We start from the raw sequence: 18,419 nt of genomic DNA, 5'->3' as shown, positions 1-18,419 counted from the left end.
TTTATAAATAATCCATATACACTACCTGTCAAAAGTTTTAGAACACCTACTCATTCAAGGGTTTTTCTATATTTTTCACTATTTTATACATTGTAGAATGTTATTGAAGTTATTGAAATAACACATATGTAATCATGTAGTAACCAAAAAAGTCAAACGAAATCAAAATATATTTTAGATTCTTCAAATAGCCACCCTTTGCCTTGATGACAGCTTTGCACACTCTTGGGATTCTCTCAAACAGCTTCATGAGGTAGTCACCTGGAATGCATTTCAATTAACAGGTGTGCATTCTTAAAGTTCATTTGTAGAATTTCTTTCCCTAATGCATTTGAGCCAGAAAGTTGTGTTATGACAAGGTAGGGGTGGTATACAGAAGATGGTATTTTCCCAAATAGGGCTAAATCCAAATTATGGCAAGAACAGCTCAAATAAGCAAAGAGAAACGACAGCCAGTCATTACTTTAAGACATGAAGGTCGGTCAATCCGGGAACATTTCAAGAACTTTGAACGTTTCTTCAAGTGCAGTCGCAAAAACCATCAAGCGCTATGATGAAACTGGTTCTCATGACGACCGCCACAGGAAAGGAAGACCCAGAGTCACCTCTGCTGCAGAGGATAAGTTCATTAGCGTTACTAGCCTCAGAAATTGCGGCCCAAATAATTGTCTCAGAGTTCAAGTAACAGACATCTCAACATCAACTGTTCAGAGCAGACTGCGTGAATCAGGCCTTTATGGTCGAATTACTACAAAGAAACCACTACTAAAGGTCACCAATAATAAGAAGACGTGTTTGGGCCAAGAAACACGAGAAAATGGACATTAGACCAGTAGAAATTTGTCCTTTGGTCTGGAGCCCAAATATAGCCAGCTGAAGAGTTCCATCAGCCACTCCTGGGCTACAATCAACTATCTGGACACGTTTTACTGCCGACACGGAGCCCCACCGGGCCTTCACGACTGGACAACCGACGTTATCTGCCCGGGGGAGTTATCCAACTGGCCCCTCTGTCGTGAACGCCCATCTGCGGCCCGCTAATCGTTAGCTGTCTTATAGGCTGCTATCTGGGTCACTACAACTATATCTATTTTGCCAATTGGATTGGTCCCCTCTACACACACGGAACCCCACTAATCTACCGACAGAAACGCACGAGGTGCGTAGAGGTGAATCCAGGCCCTGCAGTGTCTAGCTCCACTCCTATTCCCCAGGCGCTCTCTTTTGATGACTTCTGTAACCGTAATAGCCTTGGTTTCATGCATGTTAACATTAGAAGCCTCCTCCCTAAGTTTATTTTATTCACTGCTGTAGCACACTGCCAACCCGGATGTCCTAGCTGTGTCTGAATTCTGGCTTAGGAAGACCACCAAACACTCTGAAATCTCCATCCCAAACTACAACATTTTCAGACAAGATAGAACGGCCAAAGGGGGCGGTGTTGCAATCTACTGCAGAGATGACCTGCAGAGTTCTGTCCTACTATCCAGGTCTGTACCCAAACAATTTTAACTTCTACTTTTAAAAACTCTCTAAAAACAAGTCTCTCACCGTTGCCACCTGCCATAGACCACCCTCTGCCCCCAGCTGTGCTCTGGACACTATATGTGAACTGATTGCCCCCATCTATCTTCAGAGCTCGTGCTGCTAGGTGACTTAAACATGCTTAACACCCCAGCCATCCTACAATCTAAGCTTGATGCCCTCAATCTTACACAAATTATCAATGAACCTACCAGGTACCACCCCAAAGCAGTAAACACGGGCAGCCTCATAGAAATCATCCTAACCAACTTGCCCTTTAAATACACCTCTGCATTTTCAACTAAGATCTCAGTGAACACTGCCTCATTAACTGCAACCGTAATGAGTCAGCTTTCAAGCGACCTTCACTCATCCCTGTCAAACGCTCCCTGAAACACTTGGAAGGATCCTGGAAGGAATTTGACCTCATCCCGTCAGTAGAGGATGCCTGGTTATTTCTTTTAAATGCCTTCCTCACCATCTTAAATAAGCATGTCCCATTCAAGAAATTTTGAACCAGGAACAGATAAAGCCCTCGGTTCTCTCCAGACCAGACTGCCCTTAACCAACACAAAAACATCCTATGGCATTCTGCTTTAGCATCGAACAGCCCCCATGATATGCAACTTTTCAGGGAAGTTAAAAACAAATATACACAGGCAGTTAGAAAAGCCAAGGCTAGCTTTTTCAAGCAGAAATTTGCTTCCTGCAATTCAAACTCAAATAAGTTCTGGGACACTAAAGTCCATGGAGAATAAGAACATCTCCTCCCAGCTGCCCACTGCACCGAGGACAGGAAACTCCGTCACCACCGATAAATCCACTATAATTGAGAATTTTAATAAGCATTTTTCTACGGCTGGCCATGCTTTCCACCTGGCTACTCCTACCCCGGTCAACAGCACTGCACCCCCCACAGCAACTCGCCCAAGCCTTCCACATTTCTCCTTCTCCCAAATCCAGTCAGCTGATGTTCTGAAAGAGCTGCAAAATCTGGACCCCTACAAATCAGCCGGGCTAGCCAATCTGGAACATTTCTTTCTAAAACTATCTGCCGAAATTGTTGCAACCCCTATTACTTGCCTGTTCAACCTCTTTCGTGTCGTCTGAGATTACCAAAGACTGGAAAGCAGCTGCGGTCATCCCCCTTTTCAAAGCAGGGGAAACTCATGACCCAAACTGCTACAAACCTATATCCATCCTACCCTGTCTTTCTAAGGTCTTCGAAAGCCAAGTCAACAAACAGATTACCAACCATTTCGAATCCCACCGCACCTTCTCCGTTTCAGAGCTGGTCATGGGTGCCCCTCAGCCCCGCTCAAGGTCTTAAACGATATCTTAACCGCCATCGATATGAAACAATACTGTGCAGCCGTATTCATTGACCTGGCCAAGGCTTTCGACTCTGTCAATCACCACATCCTCATCGGCAGAGTCGATAGCCTTGGTTTCTCAAATGATTGCCTCGCCTGGTTCACCAACTACTTCTCTGATAGAGTTCAGTGTGTCAAATCGGAGGGCCTGTTGTCCGGGTCTTGGCAGTCTATGGGGGTGCCACAGGGTTCAAATCTTGGGCCGACTCTCTTCTCTGTATACGTCAATGATGTCGCCCTTGCTGCTGGTGTGTCTGATCCACCTCTACGCAGACAACACCATTCTGTATAATTCTGGCACTTCTTTGGACATGGTTAACAACCCTTCAGGCGAGCTTCAACGCCATACAACTCTCCTTCCGTGGCCTCCAACTGCCCTTAAGTACAAGTAAAACTAAATGCATGCTCTTCAACCGATCGCAGCCTGCACTAGTCTCCAATCCAAAGATAAATCTAGAATTGGCTTCCTATTTCGCAACAAAGCATCCTTCACTCATGCTGCCAAACATACCCTCGTAAAACTGACCATCCTACCGATCCTCGACTTCGGCGATGTCATTTACAAAATAGTCTCCAATACCCTACTCAATAAATTGGATGCAGTGTTATTTTTGCCTTTACCTCCCTTATCTCACCTCATTTGCTCACATCGTATATAGACTTATTTTTCTACTGTATTATTGACTGTATGTTTGTTTTACTCTGTTGTATGTGTTGAACTGCTTTGCTTTATCTTGGCCAGGTCGCAATTGGAAATGAGAACTTGTTCTCAACTTGCCTACCTGGTTAAATAAAGGTTACATTTAAAAAATGTTAAATGTGGGAATTCCTTCAAGACTATTGGAAAAACATTCCAAGTGAGGCTGGTTGAGAGAATGCCAAGAGAGTGCAAAGCTGTCATAAAGGCAACGGGTGGTTATTTGAAGAATCTAAAAAATAAACATTTGTTTAACACTTTTTTGGTTACTACATGATTCCATAGTTTTGATGTCTTCCCTATTACTCTACAATGTAGAAAATAGTCCAAATTAAGATTGAACGAGTAGGTGTTCTAAAACCTTTGACAGGTAGTGTATATCTACAGAGAAGACAGATTCTGTTTATATAGCCTGTTTTGAGTGTTTGTTTAATTGCCTTCTGATTCCGTGAGCACCAAGCCTCACGCAACCACAACATGTTGGATAAACAATTTCACAAATTCTGCTGTTTTTAAATCTTTGCTTTGCTGTAATAAAGGCTTTACACTTTTTTCCGTTAGAACAGCCGCTCTGGTATTTACACTGTTCCAAATTCACAGAAAAATTATATTTATAATACATTTTCTTGATATCATTGTTATTATTATTATGATCATCATTATAGCAGCCTTAGTATAGCAGCCTTGTATAACCACTACTGAGCTGTAGGCCTAAGAGCACATCCTGTTTAGTCTTAATACCACAACTTACTTAGGCCTGTATTTCAATACTTATATAGGCTACTGTATCAATCATTAATTCGTTCATGTCATCACACAGCATATGAGTCATTAGCTGAAGCTGGAGACTCATATCTCCCTCACTAACTTTAAGCATCAGCTGTCAGAGCAGCGTACTGATCATTGCAGCTGTACATAGCCTATCTGTAAAGTTTTCATAATAATAATAATTAATCGCCATTTTTGAACACCGATCATGGCCGATTACATTGCACTCCACAAGGAGACTGCGTGACAGGCCGACTACCTGTTTTGCGAGTGCAGCAAGGAGCCAAGTTAAGGTGCAAGCTAGCATTAAACGTATCTTATAAAAAACAATCAAACATAATCACTAGTTAACTGCACATGGTCGATGATATTACTAGTTTATCTAGCGTGTCCTGCGTTGCATATAATCAATACGGTGCCTGTTAATTTATCATTGTATCACAGCCTACTTCGCCAAACTGGTGATTCAACAAGCTCATTCGCGAAAAAAGCACCGCCGTTGCACCAATGTGTACCTAACCATAAACATCAACGCCTTTCTTAAAATCAATACACAAGTATATATTTTTAAACCTGCATATTTAGTTAATATTGGCTGCTAACATTGTGTCACTTCTCTTGCGTTCTGTGCAACAGAGTCAGGGTATATGCATCAGTTTGGGCCGCCTGGCTCGTTGCCAACTCTGAAGACTATTTCTTCCTAACAAAGACAGCCAACTTCGCCAAACGAGGGATGTTTTAACAAAAGCGCATTTGAGAACAAAAGCCCAATCGTTGCACGAATGTACCTAACCATAAACGCCTTTCTTAAAATCAATACACAGAAGTATATATTTTTTTAAACCTGCATATTTAGTTAAAAGAAATCCAGGTTAGCAGGCAATATTGAACTAGGGAAATTGTGTCACTTCTTGCGTTCATTGCACGCAGAGTCAGGGTATATACAACAGTTTGGGCAGCCTGGCTCGTTGCGAACTAATTTGCCAGAATGGTACGTAGTTATGACATAACATTTAAGGTTGTGCAATGTGACAGGAATATTTAGACTTATGGATGCCACCCGTTAGATAAAATAAGGAACAGTTCCATATTTCACTGAAAGAATAAATGTTTTGTTTTCGAAAAAATTGTTTCCGGATTTGACCATATTAATGACCTAAGGCTCGTATTTCTTTGTGTTATTATGTTATAATTAAGTCTATGGTTTGATATTTGATAGAGCAGTCTGACTGAGCGATGGTAGGCAGCAGCAGGCTCGTAAGCATTCATTCAAACAGCACTTTTGTGCGTTTGCCAGCAGCTCTTCGCTGTGCTTCAAGCATTGCACTGTTTATGATTTCAAGCCTATCAACTCCCGAGATTAGGCTGGCAATACTAAAGTACCTATTTGAACATCCAATAGTCAAAGGTATATGAAATACAAATGGTATAGAGAGAAATATTCCTATAATAACTACAACTTCTTACCTGGGAATATTGAAGACTCATGTTTATAAAAGGAACCACCAGCTTTCATGTGTTCTGAGCAAGGAACTGAAACGTTAGCTTTCTTACATGGCACACATTGCACTTTTACTTTCTTCTCCAACCCTTTGTTTATGTATTATTTAAACCAACTTGAACATGTCATTATTTATTTGAGGCTAAATTGATTTTATTGATGTATTATATTAAGTTAAAATAAGTGTTCATTCAGTATTGTTCTAATTGTCATTATTACATAAATAACACATATAAAATAAATAAATACATCTTTTTTAAAAAACATTTTTAAATAGGCCGATTAATTAGGTATCGGCTTTTTTTGGTCCTCCAATAAATCGCTATTGGCGTTGAAAAATCATAATCGGTCGACCTCAAGTAAATAACCCACCCAACTACCTCATCCCCATGTTATTTATTTTTGATCCTTTGCACCCCAGTATCTCTACTTGCACATTCATCTTCTGCACATCTATCACTCCAGTGTTTATTTGCGAAATTGTAATTATTTCGGCCACTATGGCCTATTTATTGCCTTACCTCCCTAATCTTACCTCATTTGCACACACTGTAAATATACTTCTCTAATTGTGCTATAGACTGTACGTTTGTTTATTCCATGTGTAACTCTGTGTGGTTGTGTCGCATTGCTTTGCTTTATCTTGGTCAGGTCGCAGTTGTAAATAAGAACTTGTTCTCAACTGTCCTACCTGCTTAAATATAGGTGAAAATTTTTTTAATCATGATTTGAAGTGCAATCAAGCATTTCAGTTTTATAATAAAATAAAGCAAGAATAATTAGCCTAAACAATAAATTAACCGTTCCATTTCGGAAATTGCATACACAAATGAATGTGACTTTTTCGTCTTTGCTGTAAAAAAGGCTTTTAAAAAACTCTGATACGTTTATAATTTATTTTGTGTTGTTTACATTGTTCCAAATGGTCAGAAAATGATATTGGAATCTAACAGCACCTGTTTGGCACACAAAATATGCACGCAGCGCTTGCTCCTTAATTTATTTTTCTTGACCTCCAGTATTTTCCACAACTAGTCTAATTTTTTCCACACATCTGACTACCTCTTTACCTCCTGTGCAACCAGCAAACATTGCCCCATTTCAAGTTTATTTGTCATGTTTTGCATCCATTTGGCTTTTACGGTGTTCAAAGTTTGATATAACCAATTGTTTGATGTGATTATGATATGCTATAGGTCAGGCCCTATTGATCATGTGCATGCAATGTATACTTGTCACGTAAAGAGAACAAGGGTTGAGGGAATAGGGAATGTATTTCCAAAACAAATGAGGGATTTCGGTAACAGAACCTTTGTCAGAAATGGCTGTAATTATGTTGCAGCTTCAACAACATGGACAGAGCGATAGATACTGTTAATGTTCTGTGGTGGTCGCTGCAGCAGGGAGGAGAGGGAGACAACAGGTGCTAGTCAGTCATTCACTGTCATTTTTTTTAACACAGCGCAGCAAGTCTGAGCCAGGCCCGGCACAATCATATCAATTGCGGTCTGACTCCCTCTAGTCATTTTTGTGTCTTAATTATTCCATTAAACAGTGTGCTTAAAGCATCAGACAAGCTCAGTGCATATAGCTGATTTGATTAAAACACATAGGGTGTGTCTATTTATGGAAAAATAAACGTTTTTAAAATTGGTCGAAAGAACAGACGACTCTTGGTCGACGAAGATTGTTTTTAGTTGGGGACTGCCCTAATTTAGACATCCATTAACTTCAATTCACTTGAAACCTGGATCAAAAAATGTAAAGATCTGAAATCACCCGATACCTATAATAGTGGTTTGTAACTAATTCAAAGCTACAGTATGTGTGATCAGAGCTGTGATGAAACAAACATACTGAGGCATAAGACAAAACATTGTATTGCAACTTGATGAGAGAATTGGTTTTGGTATATTACTTTTCATGTAAAAGTAGTCTAAATTTATAAATTGTGAATGGATATGTATGCAAGGGGATATATTCACATTAAGCTTTGTGATATCATAAGGACTCTGTTCACTTCTAAGAGAGCACTTGAATTTTGAATGCCTTCTCAGAAAAACTACTGTGTTGTGGTGTTGGAGTTGAATCAGGTATGTGATTGTGGCCTAGAGTGTGTGTAGTATAGCCTAAATACATTTACACACATCAGGATAATACTATCCTGAAATGTTGAGCTTTATTTTTAATGCAGAATCCAAAATATACGTTTTAGGTGTGTTAGCCAACAGACGTCGGTTCACTGAGATGTGTCAGTTCATTGAGAAGTGTCGTCACTCGAGGTCAAAAGCCATCTTTAGTGAAGTGACAACTCACTTTTGCTGAGGCTTGAAATACTGAGCTGTGGTGTGGACTAGAGGTCGATCGATTATGATTTTTCAACGCCGATACCGATAATTGGAGGACCAAAAAGCTGATACCGATTGATCGGCCAATTTTTTAAAATGTATTTGTAATAATGACAATTACAACAATACTGAATGAACACTTATTTTAACTTAATATAATACATCAATAAAATCCATTTAGCCTCAAGTAAAATAATGAAACATGTTCAATTTGGTCTAAATAATGCAAAAACAAAGTGTTGGATAATAAAGTAAAAGTGCAATATGTGCTATGTAAGAAAGCTAACGTTTCAGTTCCTTGCTCAGAACATGAGAACATATAAAAGCTGGTGGTTCCTTTTAACATGAGTCTTCAATATTCCCAGATAAGACGTTTTAGGTTGTATTTATTATAGGACTATTTCCCTCTATACCATTTGTATTTCATTAACCTTTGACTAAGTCCTTCTGTTCACCGGACTTAGAATTTCTCACAATTAAATGTTGTCCGCATTATCTACCAAGGGAATTCTCTTCGATTATAATCACAGCCGTAAATATTCCCCCCCAAGCAGACACGTCGATGGCCCTGAACGAACATTATTTTACTTATTTTAATCTTTGCAAACTGGAAACCACATATCCTGAGGCTGCATTCATTGTAGCTGGGGATTTTAACAAGGCTAATCTGAAAACAAGACTCCCTAAATTGTATCAGCATATCGATTGCGCAACCAGGGCTGGTAAAACCTTGTATCATTGCTATTCTAACTTCCGCGACGCATATAAGGCCCTCCTCCGTTCTCCTTTCGGAAAAGCTGACCACGACTCCATTTTGTTGCTCCCTGCCTACAGACAAACTAAAACAAGAAGCTCCCGCGCTCAGGTCTGTTAAACGCTCGTCCGACCAATCTGATTCCACGCTTCAAGATCGCTTCGGTCACTTGGACTGGAATATGTTCCGCATTGCGTCATACAACAACATTGACTAATACACTGATTCGGTGAGCAAGTTCTTTAGAAAGTGCATTGATGATCTCGTTCCCATAGCAACGATTAAAACATTCCCAAACCAGAAACCGTGGATTGATGGCAGCATTCGCGTGAAACTGAAAGCGCGAACCAATGCTTTTAACCAGGGAAAGGTGACCGGAAACATGACCGAATACAAACAGTGTAGCTATTCCCTCCGCAAGGCAATCCAACAAGCTAAGCGTCAGTAGAGAGACAAAGTAGAGTCACAATTCAACAGCTCAGACACAAGAGGTATGTGGCAGGGTCTACAGTCAATCACGGATTACAAAAAGAAAACCAGCCCCGTCACGGACCAGGATGTCTTGCTCCCAGGCAGACTAAATAACTTTTGCCCGCTTTGAGGACAATACAGTGCCGCTGACAGGGCCCGCAACCAAAACCTGCGGACTCTCCTTCACTGCAGCCGACGTGCATCCCCAGCTGCGTCCTCAGAGCATGCGCAGACCAGCTGGCTGGTGTGTTTACGGACATATTCAATCAATCCTTATCCGTGTCTGCTGTTCCCACATGCTTCAACAGGGCCACCATTGTCCCTGTTCCCAAGAAAGCTAAGGTAACTGAGCTAAACGACTACCGCCCCACAGCACTCACTTCCATCATCATGAAGTGCTTTGAGAGACTAGTCAAGGACCATATCACCTCCACCCTACCTGACACCCTAGACCCACTCCAATTTGCTTACCGCCCAAATAGGTCCACAGACGATGCGATCTCAACCACACTGCCCTAACCCATCTGGACAAGAGGAATACCTGTGAGAATGCTGTTCATCGACTACAGCTCAGCATTTAACACCATAGTACCCTCCAAACTCGTCATCAAGCTCGAGACCCTGGGTCTCGACCCCACCCTGTGCAACTGAGTACTGGACTTCCTGACGGGCCGCCCCCAGGTGGTGAGGGTAGGTAACAACATCTCCACCCTGCTGATCCTCAACACTGGGGCCACAAGGGTGCGTTCTGAGCCCTCTCCTGTACTCCCTGTTCACCCACGACTGCGTGGCCATGCACGCCTCCAACTCAATCATCAAGTTTGCGGACAACACTACAGTGGTAGGCTTGATTACCAACAACGACTAGACGGCCTACAGGGAGGAGGTGAGGGCCCTCGGAGTGTGGTGTCAGGAAAATAACCTCACACTCAGGAAACAGCAGAGGGGGCACCCCCTATCCACATCGACGGAACAGTAGTGGAGAGGGTAGTAAGTTTTAAAGTTCCTCGGCGTACACATCACCGACAAACTGAATTGGTCCACCCACACAGACAGAGTCGTGAAGAAGGCGCAGCAGCGCCTCTTCAACCTCAGGAGCCAGAGGAAATTTGGATTGTCACCAAAAGCACTCAAACTTCTACAGATGCACAACTTTTTTAACAAATCAAAAACTGAAAAATTGGGCGTGCAAAATTGTTCAGCCCCCTTAAGTTAATACTTTGTAGCGCCACCTTTTGCTGCGATTACAGCTGTAAGTCGCTTGGGGTATGTCTCTATCAGTTTTGCACATCGAGAGACTGAAAATTTTTCCCATTCCTCCTTGCAAAACAGCTCGAGCTCAGTGAGGTTGGATGGAGAGCATTTGTGAACAGCAGTTTTCAGTTCTTTCCACAGATTCTCGATTGGATTCAGGTCTGGACTTTGACTTGGCCATTCTAACACCTGGATATGTTTATTTTTGAACCATTCCATTTTAGATTTTGCTTTATGTTTTGGATCATTGTCTTGTTGGAAGACAAATCTCCGTCCCAGTCTCAGGTCTTTTGCAGACTCCATCAGGTTTTCTTCCAGAATGGTCCTGTATTTGGCTCCATCCATCTTCCCATCAATTTTAACCATCTTCCCTGTCCCTGCTGATGAAAAGCAGGCCCAAACCATGATGCTGCCACCACCATGTTTGACAGTGGGGATGGTGTGTTCAGGGTGATGAGCTGTGTTGCTTTTACGCCAAACATAACGTTTTGCATTGTTGCCAAAAAATGTTGGTTTCATCTGACCAGAGCACCTTCTTCCACATGTTTGGTGTGTCTCCCAGGTGGCTTGTGGCAAACTTTAAACGACACTTTTTATGGATATCTTTAAGAAATGGCTTTCTTCTTGCCACTCTTCCATAAAGGCCAGATTTGTGCAATATACGACTGATTGTTGTCCTATGGACAGAGTCTCCCACCTCAGCTGTAGATCTCTGCAGTTCATCCAGAGTGATCATGGGCCTCTTGGCTGCATCTCTGATCAGTCTTCTCCTTGTATGAGCTGAAAGTTTAGAGGGACGGCCAGGTCTTGGTAGATTTGCAGTGGTCTGATACGCCTTCCATTTCAATATTATCGCTTGCACAGTGCTCCTTGGGATGTTTAAAGCTTGGGGAATCTTTTTGTATCCAAATCCGGCTTTAAACTTCTTCACAACAGTATCTCGGACCTGCCTGGTGTGTTCCTTGTTCTTCATGATGCTCTCTGCGCTTTTAACGGACCTCTGAGACTATCACAGTGCAGGTGCATTTATACGGAGACTTGATTACACACAGGTGGATTGTATTTATCATCATTAGTCATTTAGGTCAACATTGGATCATTCAGAGATCCTCACTGAACTTCTGGAGAGAGTTTGCTGCACTGAAAGTAAAGGGGCTGAATAATTTTGCACGCCCAATTTTTCAGTTTTTGATTTGTTAAAAAAGTTTGAAATATCCAATAAATGTCGTTCCACTTCATGATTGTGTCCCACTTGTTGTTGATTCTTCACAAAAAAATACAGTTTTATATCTTTATGTTTGAAGCCTGAAAGGTGGCAAAGTTCAAGGGGGCCGAATACTTTCGCAAGGCACTGTATATACTGTACCCTATATCATCTACTGCATCTTTATGTAATACATGTATCACTAGCCACTTTAAACTATGCCACTTTGTTTACATACCCTACATTACTCATCTCATATGTATATACTGTACACGATACCATCTACTGCATCTTGCCTATGCCGTTCTGTACCATCACTCATTCATATATCTTTATGTACATATTCTTTATCCCTTTACACTTGTGTGTATAAGATAGTAGTTTTGGAATAGTTAGGTTAGATTACTCGTTGGTTATTACTGCATTGTCGGAACTAGAAGCACAAGCATTTCGCTACACTCGCATTAACATCTGCTAACCATGTGTATGTGACAAATACATTTGATTTGACTATTGGATGTTCTTATAGGCACTTTAGTATTGCCAGTGTAACACTATAGCTTCCGTCCTTCTCCTCGCTCCTCCCTGGGCATGAACCAGCAACACAACGACAATTAGCGCGCGCTAACTAGCTAGCCATTTCACTTCGGTTGCACAAGCCTCATCTCGGGAGTTGATAAGCTTGAAGTTATAAACAGCGCAAAGCTTGACGCACAACAAAGAGGTGCTGTCAAAACGCACAAAAGTGCTGTTTGAATGAATGTTTACGTGCCTGCTTCTGCCTACCACCGCTCAGTCAGATACAAGTATCGAAGTATGCTTGTATGCTCAGTCAGATATGCAACACAGGACACGCTAGATAATATCTAGTAATATCATCAACCATGTGTAGTTAACTAGTGATTATGATTGATAGTTTTTTATAAGATAAGTTTAATGCTAGCTAACAACTTACCTTGGCTTACTGCATTCGCGTAACAGGCAGTCTCCTTGTGGAGTGCAACGAGAGAGAGGCAGGTCGTTATTGCGTTGGACTAGTTAACTGTAAAGTTGCAAGATTGGATCCCCCGAGCTGACAAGGGGAAAATCTGTCGTTCTACCCCTGAACAAGGCAGTTAACCAAATCAAATCAAATTTATTTATATAGCCCTTCGTACATCAGCTGATATCTCAAAGTGCTGTACAGAAACCCAGCCTAAAACCCCAAACAGCAAGCAATGCAGGTGTAGAAGCAGGTGTAACCCACCGTTCCTAGGCCGTCATTGAAAATAAGGATTTGTTCTTAACTGACTTTCCTAGTTAAATAAAGGTATAACCATTTTTATTTTATTTAAAAAATATATATATATTATTTTTAATTCATTAAAAAAATATCTAAAAATTGGCGCTCAAAATCTTACCGATTTCTGATTGTTATGAAAACTTGAAATCGGCCCTGATTAATCGGCCATTCCGATTAATCAGTCGACCTCTAGTGTGGACAGCATAGAATTAAGAGTTCCACTGAACTAGCAAGGCTATTCCAAGTGCAATTTCCAGTCGGACAGTATTATGGTTATCGAGGAACATGATATTGTCCATGAAATGTAGACTACTGTACAAATGGCTATGGTCTTAATTTGCGATGTCACAATGTTGTGTTGCAATGGAGCCCAGTTTAAAAACAACAAATCACCTCTCCAATGTACAGAGAACCACATCTGAAGTCCAAGCCTATTTACAGCTCTCAGAACTAGCTCCCTAAAGGGAAATGTGTCAAAACTACTTCCTGCTCACGTCCACTGTCCACATTCTTACAGATTCACCTTCTGACGTGTTTGAGAGGTTTCATACAAATACAGGTAGTGTCATGAAGTCACGCAACACAACAATGCTAAGACAGGCTTGAGATAAAACACCTCTTTCAAACCAAGGTGCTTTAAAAGAATTATACAATCCTATACAATGACATTATGAACAGGGTTTCTTCTCTTAGCAAGAAGGTCCTACAGCTTCTTCATGCTTTGGTAACTACCAACGTTTTGAAAACTACAAGTGGAATATTTGTATCTCTCATTAGCAGTCTGTAGTAAGCAGATAAGGTCTATGACAGTATTACACAACTATAACCCCTTGCATAGCCAATGCATGCTTTGCTAACCCACTATGTCCTGCGTGTGGTTACTGGGGAGGTCTAAACAGAGCCAGAGGTGAATGTGGGATAATCGCCCCAGTATTCGAAGAATCCAGTGAGAACATAAGCATATTAAACTGGGGCTGGAGGCCAGAGGGGAACACCAGATATGGTGTTAGCATGCCAGTGGGTCTTTACACAGATTGAGGGCAGTGGGACCATAAATTAACCAACTTCACATTTTGCACCAGAACATTGCCCAAACAATTGAGTCTGTATAAAGGATAAAGCACCAATAGCAAAATGACAAAACGCAATCATGTGAATCCAATCAATAAAGCTCTATTCAAGGTTAACACTGAGTTGACAATGGTGGAAACTAATTTAAAATGCAGCCTATTTCATAGGTCCCTTTTCTCAGATCATTGTAGACTCCAGAGACTGAACCACAAGGCATGCACAGAGTCCCAGACGCACGCACACATATGCCTACACAGATTCAGATCATCCTCATGATTGCAGCCCACAGATTACTCAGTGTGTCTGACACAAACAGTATAATAGTGAGTATTAATATCTTAGGTTTTGTTTTTGCTGCCTAGTCGAGGCAGGACAAGTGCCAAGTTGGCAGAGTCCCAGAGATTCCCGGGGTAGCAACCTATCCCTGGAGGTTGAGTCGGGGTCACACAGTCCTGGTTGAATGTGCATGCCTCCACATGCAGGTGCGGACCTGGTTGGGTAGTGACAGGATACAGAGAATCACCAATGGACATGTTTATGTTTGGATTGTATCTACCACTGTCAGCGCATTTTGTGCTTGTATCACATTGTATGCCTGCAGGACACTGGTTCCCAAACAAACAGCCTTTAAAAAATTATATATTATTATTTTTTAGAAAGAGCCAGTGATCTCTGCATGCTTTAAATCCACCAAACCTGAGATTTGAGATGAATACCTTGTACATCAGCAGCTGTAACTCTATCCTCCTCCCTAAGTCGAGGCAGGGAGGGATGGATTGGGAGGTTTCTCCACAAACTGTCTTTGGAATGCAATTCTTTTCATTCTCGCAAAGTGCACAAGCCCAATCCTTTCTTAAATTCAGCCACAACAGAGACAGAACAGACTCCGTGTTAAAAAGAACAAGGGCTCTCGTCCAGAGGCACTCTGCCAAAGCACAAGTAGTACAAAGAGATTAAGATTGTTTTCTTGGTTCATGTGTTGTTGTAAAGGTATACAGTATGTGTAAGAGCATTTTATTGTGTGGGATGCAGTAAGCATGTGTCTCTTCTACTACTTGGCATACACAGGATATGCTCCCTCCATTCCCTATATTTCCTTTAACTGAGGCTCAATTTGAGTCCATGGCAAGACTCTTAACACACATTTTTTCACCGTTTCTCTAGATTCTTCAGTTGGCTTATTCTATTCCCCTTTATGCTATGAATAAGAATGAGGGTTTCCATTCCAGACTACAGGCAAGAGGGACTCAGCCTTACTACGTTCTATTGCATTCAGTCAATTATCCACTGCATTTGTGTAAAGAACTGGGACAGCACAACATAAAAATTCAGTACACACCCATAATCCTCTTTCAGAAAGCTGACCTCTATCAACTGCAAACAAACAAGAACATTTGACAGCATATGCTTAGGAGAGATTGTCGCTCTCTACCTTAACCACCATAATTGAGAAAGTCCTCATTAAATGGCTGGCTGCATTGTAACTTTTCTACAATAACACTTATATCACTTTAAGGGTGTTGAAAGCTCCCAATCTCTCCCAACAATAAACTAAGAAGAACAAAAAAAGGCTCAAAAAATGACACTAATCTTTCTTAGCAAGGTCAGGCTGCAGAGCAGTCATAGGGGGTTTCTATGGAGCGGTTCTCAACCATCCTCTCACCCTCTCTGGCCAATCTCACTCACCCTGTGTTTGTGTGCCTGTGCCATGGCTCCCGCTTGCAGCTCCATGCCTCCCACTTGCCGTACAGGTTCCATGTTCATCCCTTACCAGTGCTCAAGCTCTTCTCCTGGTTGTTACGTACAGCGCCTGTTATCATGGAAATCTCCACACCAGGAGGGCAAAAGAGGGCCGTGCCATAGCCCCCACCAGCAGCCACCTGACAAATTATCTTCCCTCTTTTTTTCTGTGCTTTACTTGAGTTGTTTTCTGCTGTTTGCAGTATCGTCTCGGTGTCTTTCCCTCTCACCGTCTCTCTGCTAATGTTCTATTCCATGGATTTTTCTGCCATTGTAATCCTTGGGCTGGCAGCCTAAGCATTTTTTTTTGGGGTCGCCTAAGTCCAAACAGTCTAAAAATATGTATACTTATATTTTTTGCAATACATTTTCGGGAATGGAATGACTTTCAATGTAAACGTAAATGGCTCAAATCAGATATAAAGTATGTAAAAACAATAATGGAACTATATATATATATTTTTTATAACCAAAGATAATTGAAAATTCCCCCAAAAATCTATTTAGTTATATTGATTTTATTATGTTTGAGCAAAAGAACACAGCATTAGCCATAGCAAAATGCACAGACTTGCAGGAAACTAGCTTTAAAACTGCAACATTCTCTCTCAGCTCCATGGCAGAATATGTATAATTGAAGGACATTAGCTTTAAAACTGCACAAATGTATCTTAGGTCCAAGGAGAAAAAAGGTAGGATTGAGGGAAATTGGCTTAAAAATGTTTAAAAAAAGTCTACACTGCCTCTAAAATCCTCTAAAATGTAGATGCGCCCCTTGCCACACCCATAACCAGAAAAAAACAATAATTTGGGGAGTATCGTGACCCTTTCCATCCAATGTAATCCTGGCAGTGGCTGCTTGCTAATAGATAGCTTGAGGTTGATGGCTAATAAAAATGATGGAAAGGGAATTAAAGCGTGTTTCCATAAGCCTAAAATCACTCCAGCAGATCTGACCAGGCCCACAGATCTGGTCCAGCCTAAAAAAATAATACTATTCTGACCTATCTTACCTTATTTACACACTCACACAAACCCTCCCCCCCCCCCCCCCCCCACACACTAAAATGGGGTGTAGGATGTAGTGGTACACACCAGAGTATGGGTTTTAGAATGAGCAGTCAGTCATTAGACATTTAATTCCCCACGGCTAATACTAATACCCGCCAACCCAATGACCAATAAGTCAGCATGCTCCTCTATGCTACGATGAGGATCAGTAGTGACCTCATTACATTATAATCCATACTAAAACACACTGCTGCAGCAAAGGGAGCTTTTATTTAAGCACGCTTCACGCTTCCCTGGGTAATATCCATCAATTAGGTTTTTGAAGACAAGTATCAAAATGCCAAAAGTGCTAGGTCGTGAGTATTTCACCACAAAGTTTGATCAATATCACTCAGACATGATGATTCTGAAAGAAAGCTTCTAAGAACAGGCTTCTGAGAACAAGCTTCTAGGTAGGCTAGATAAGGGGAATTAGCATCAGTCAGTGATGAGCTGTATTTAACCCTGGTCAGTCAGGGGACTTCACTGTGGATGAGCCAAGGTCATCCTCTAAGGTTGCCTTCTGGATTTAGCTCACACTACGTCCTGTCACATTTGATGGACAGGTGTTCCTTTCCACCGAGTAGTGAGGTCACGCTGCCGTCTCCTTGATAGATTCCATGACGCCTGCCTGAATTCATCTCCAGACAATTCGTCTGCAGAGTGTTCTGGGAAACAAGCTGATGCTGCACTCACGACTGACGATGTATGTGAACAACACCGATACACAAAACAAAACCCTCCCCCCAAAAGCAAGTAACACGGCTCAGTTGGTATACTGCGCACACCTGTAACTGGATAACACTGACCAGCGTTCCAAGAGGCAGAAACAAACGAGAGCTCAAGACCAAAACCTCTGGTTCTTGAAGGAAATCCCAAATTAACAGAAGACAGATGAAGTTGTCAGTATCAACTCCGGCAAGGATGAGTAATAATGTTTCTATGTCGCCAACAAGTCACCAGAGGGTAAGAGTTGAGAAGCTAAAGAAGTCACTGGATCAAGAAGAATGTTGAAATAGTGACTTCACCTGTGCACATAAAGTAAAGGAAATCCCAGTTGCTTATAATCTCTCCATTGTTAGTCAATTTAGGCATCCTATCCAAATGGTACACCACATGACTAAGTATGTGGACACGTGCTCATCAAACATCTCATTCCAAAATCATGGTCATTAATATAGAGTTGCCCCCCCCTCTGCTGCTATAACAGCCTCAACTCTTATGGGAAGGTTTTCCACAAGATGTTGGAGCACTGCTGCAGGGATTTGCTTCCATTCAGCCACAAGAGCATTAGTGAGGTTGGGAACTGATGTTTGGCGATTAGGACTGGCTTGCAGTCGAAGTTCCAATTAATCCCAATGGTGTTCGATGGGGTTGAGGTA

General features: G+C 41.5%; 1 protein-coding gene across 3 annotated transcripts in view; it reads right to left on the bottom strand.

Moving 5' to 3' along the window:
• Nucleotides 1-18,419, bottom strand: part of LOC115139547 (S-adenosylhomocysteine hydrolase-like protein 1) — a 65,111-nt gene that overhangs the window by 32,110 nt on the left and 14,582 nt on the right. The window contains exon 1 of one of the 3 annotated variants that reach the window (XM_029677079.2): nucleotides 15,934-16,200. The exons of the other annotated variants lie outside the window; for them this stretch is intronic. Within the exon in view, the coding sequence (XP_029532939.1) occupies nucleotides 15,934-16,011 (78 nt within the window). The 5' untranslated portion in view covers nucleotides 16,012-16,200. Of the gene's footprint in view, nucleotides 1-15,933; nucleotides 16,201-18,419 lie in introns of those variants that run through there. 3 annotated transcript variants of the gene reach the window in all.

This window comes from Oncorhynchus nerka, linkage group LG2 (genome assembly GCF_034236695.1).
Source record: "Oncorhynchus nerka isolate Pitt River linkage group LG2, Oner_Uvic_2.0, whole genome shotgun sequence".
In the NCBI taxonomy this organism is placed as follows: domain Eukaryota; kingdom Metazoa; phylum Chordata; class Actinopteri; order Salmoniformes; family Salmonidae; genus Oncorhynchus; species Oncorhynchus nerka.
This window is presented reverse-complemented; position numbering and strand designations above follow the sequence as displayed.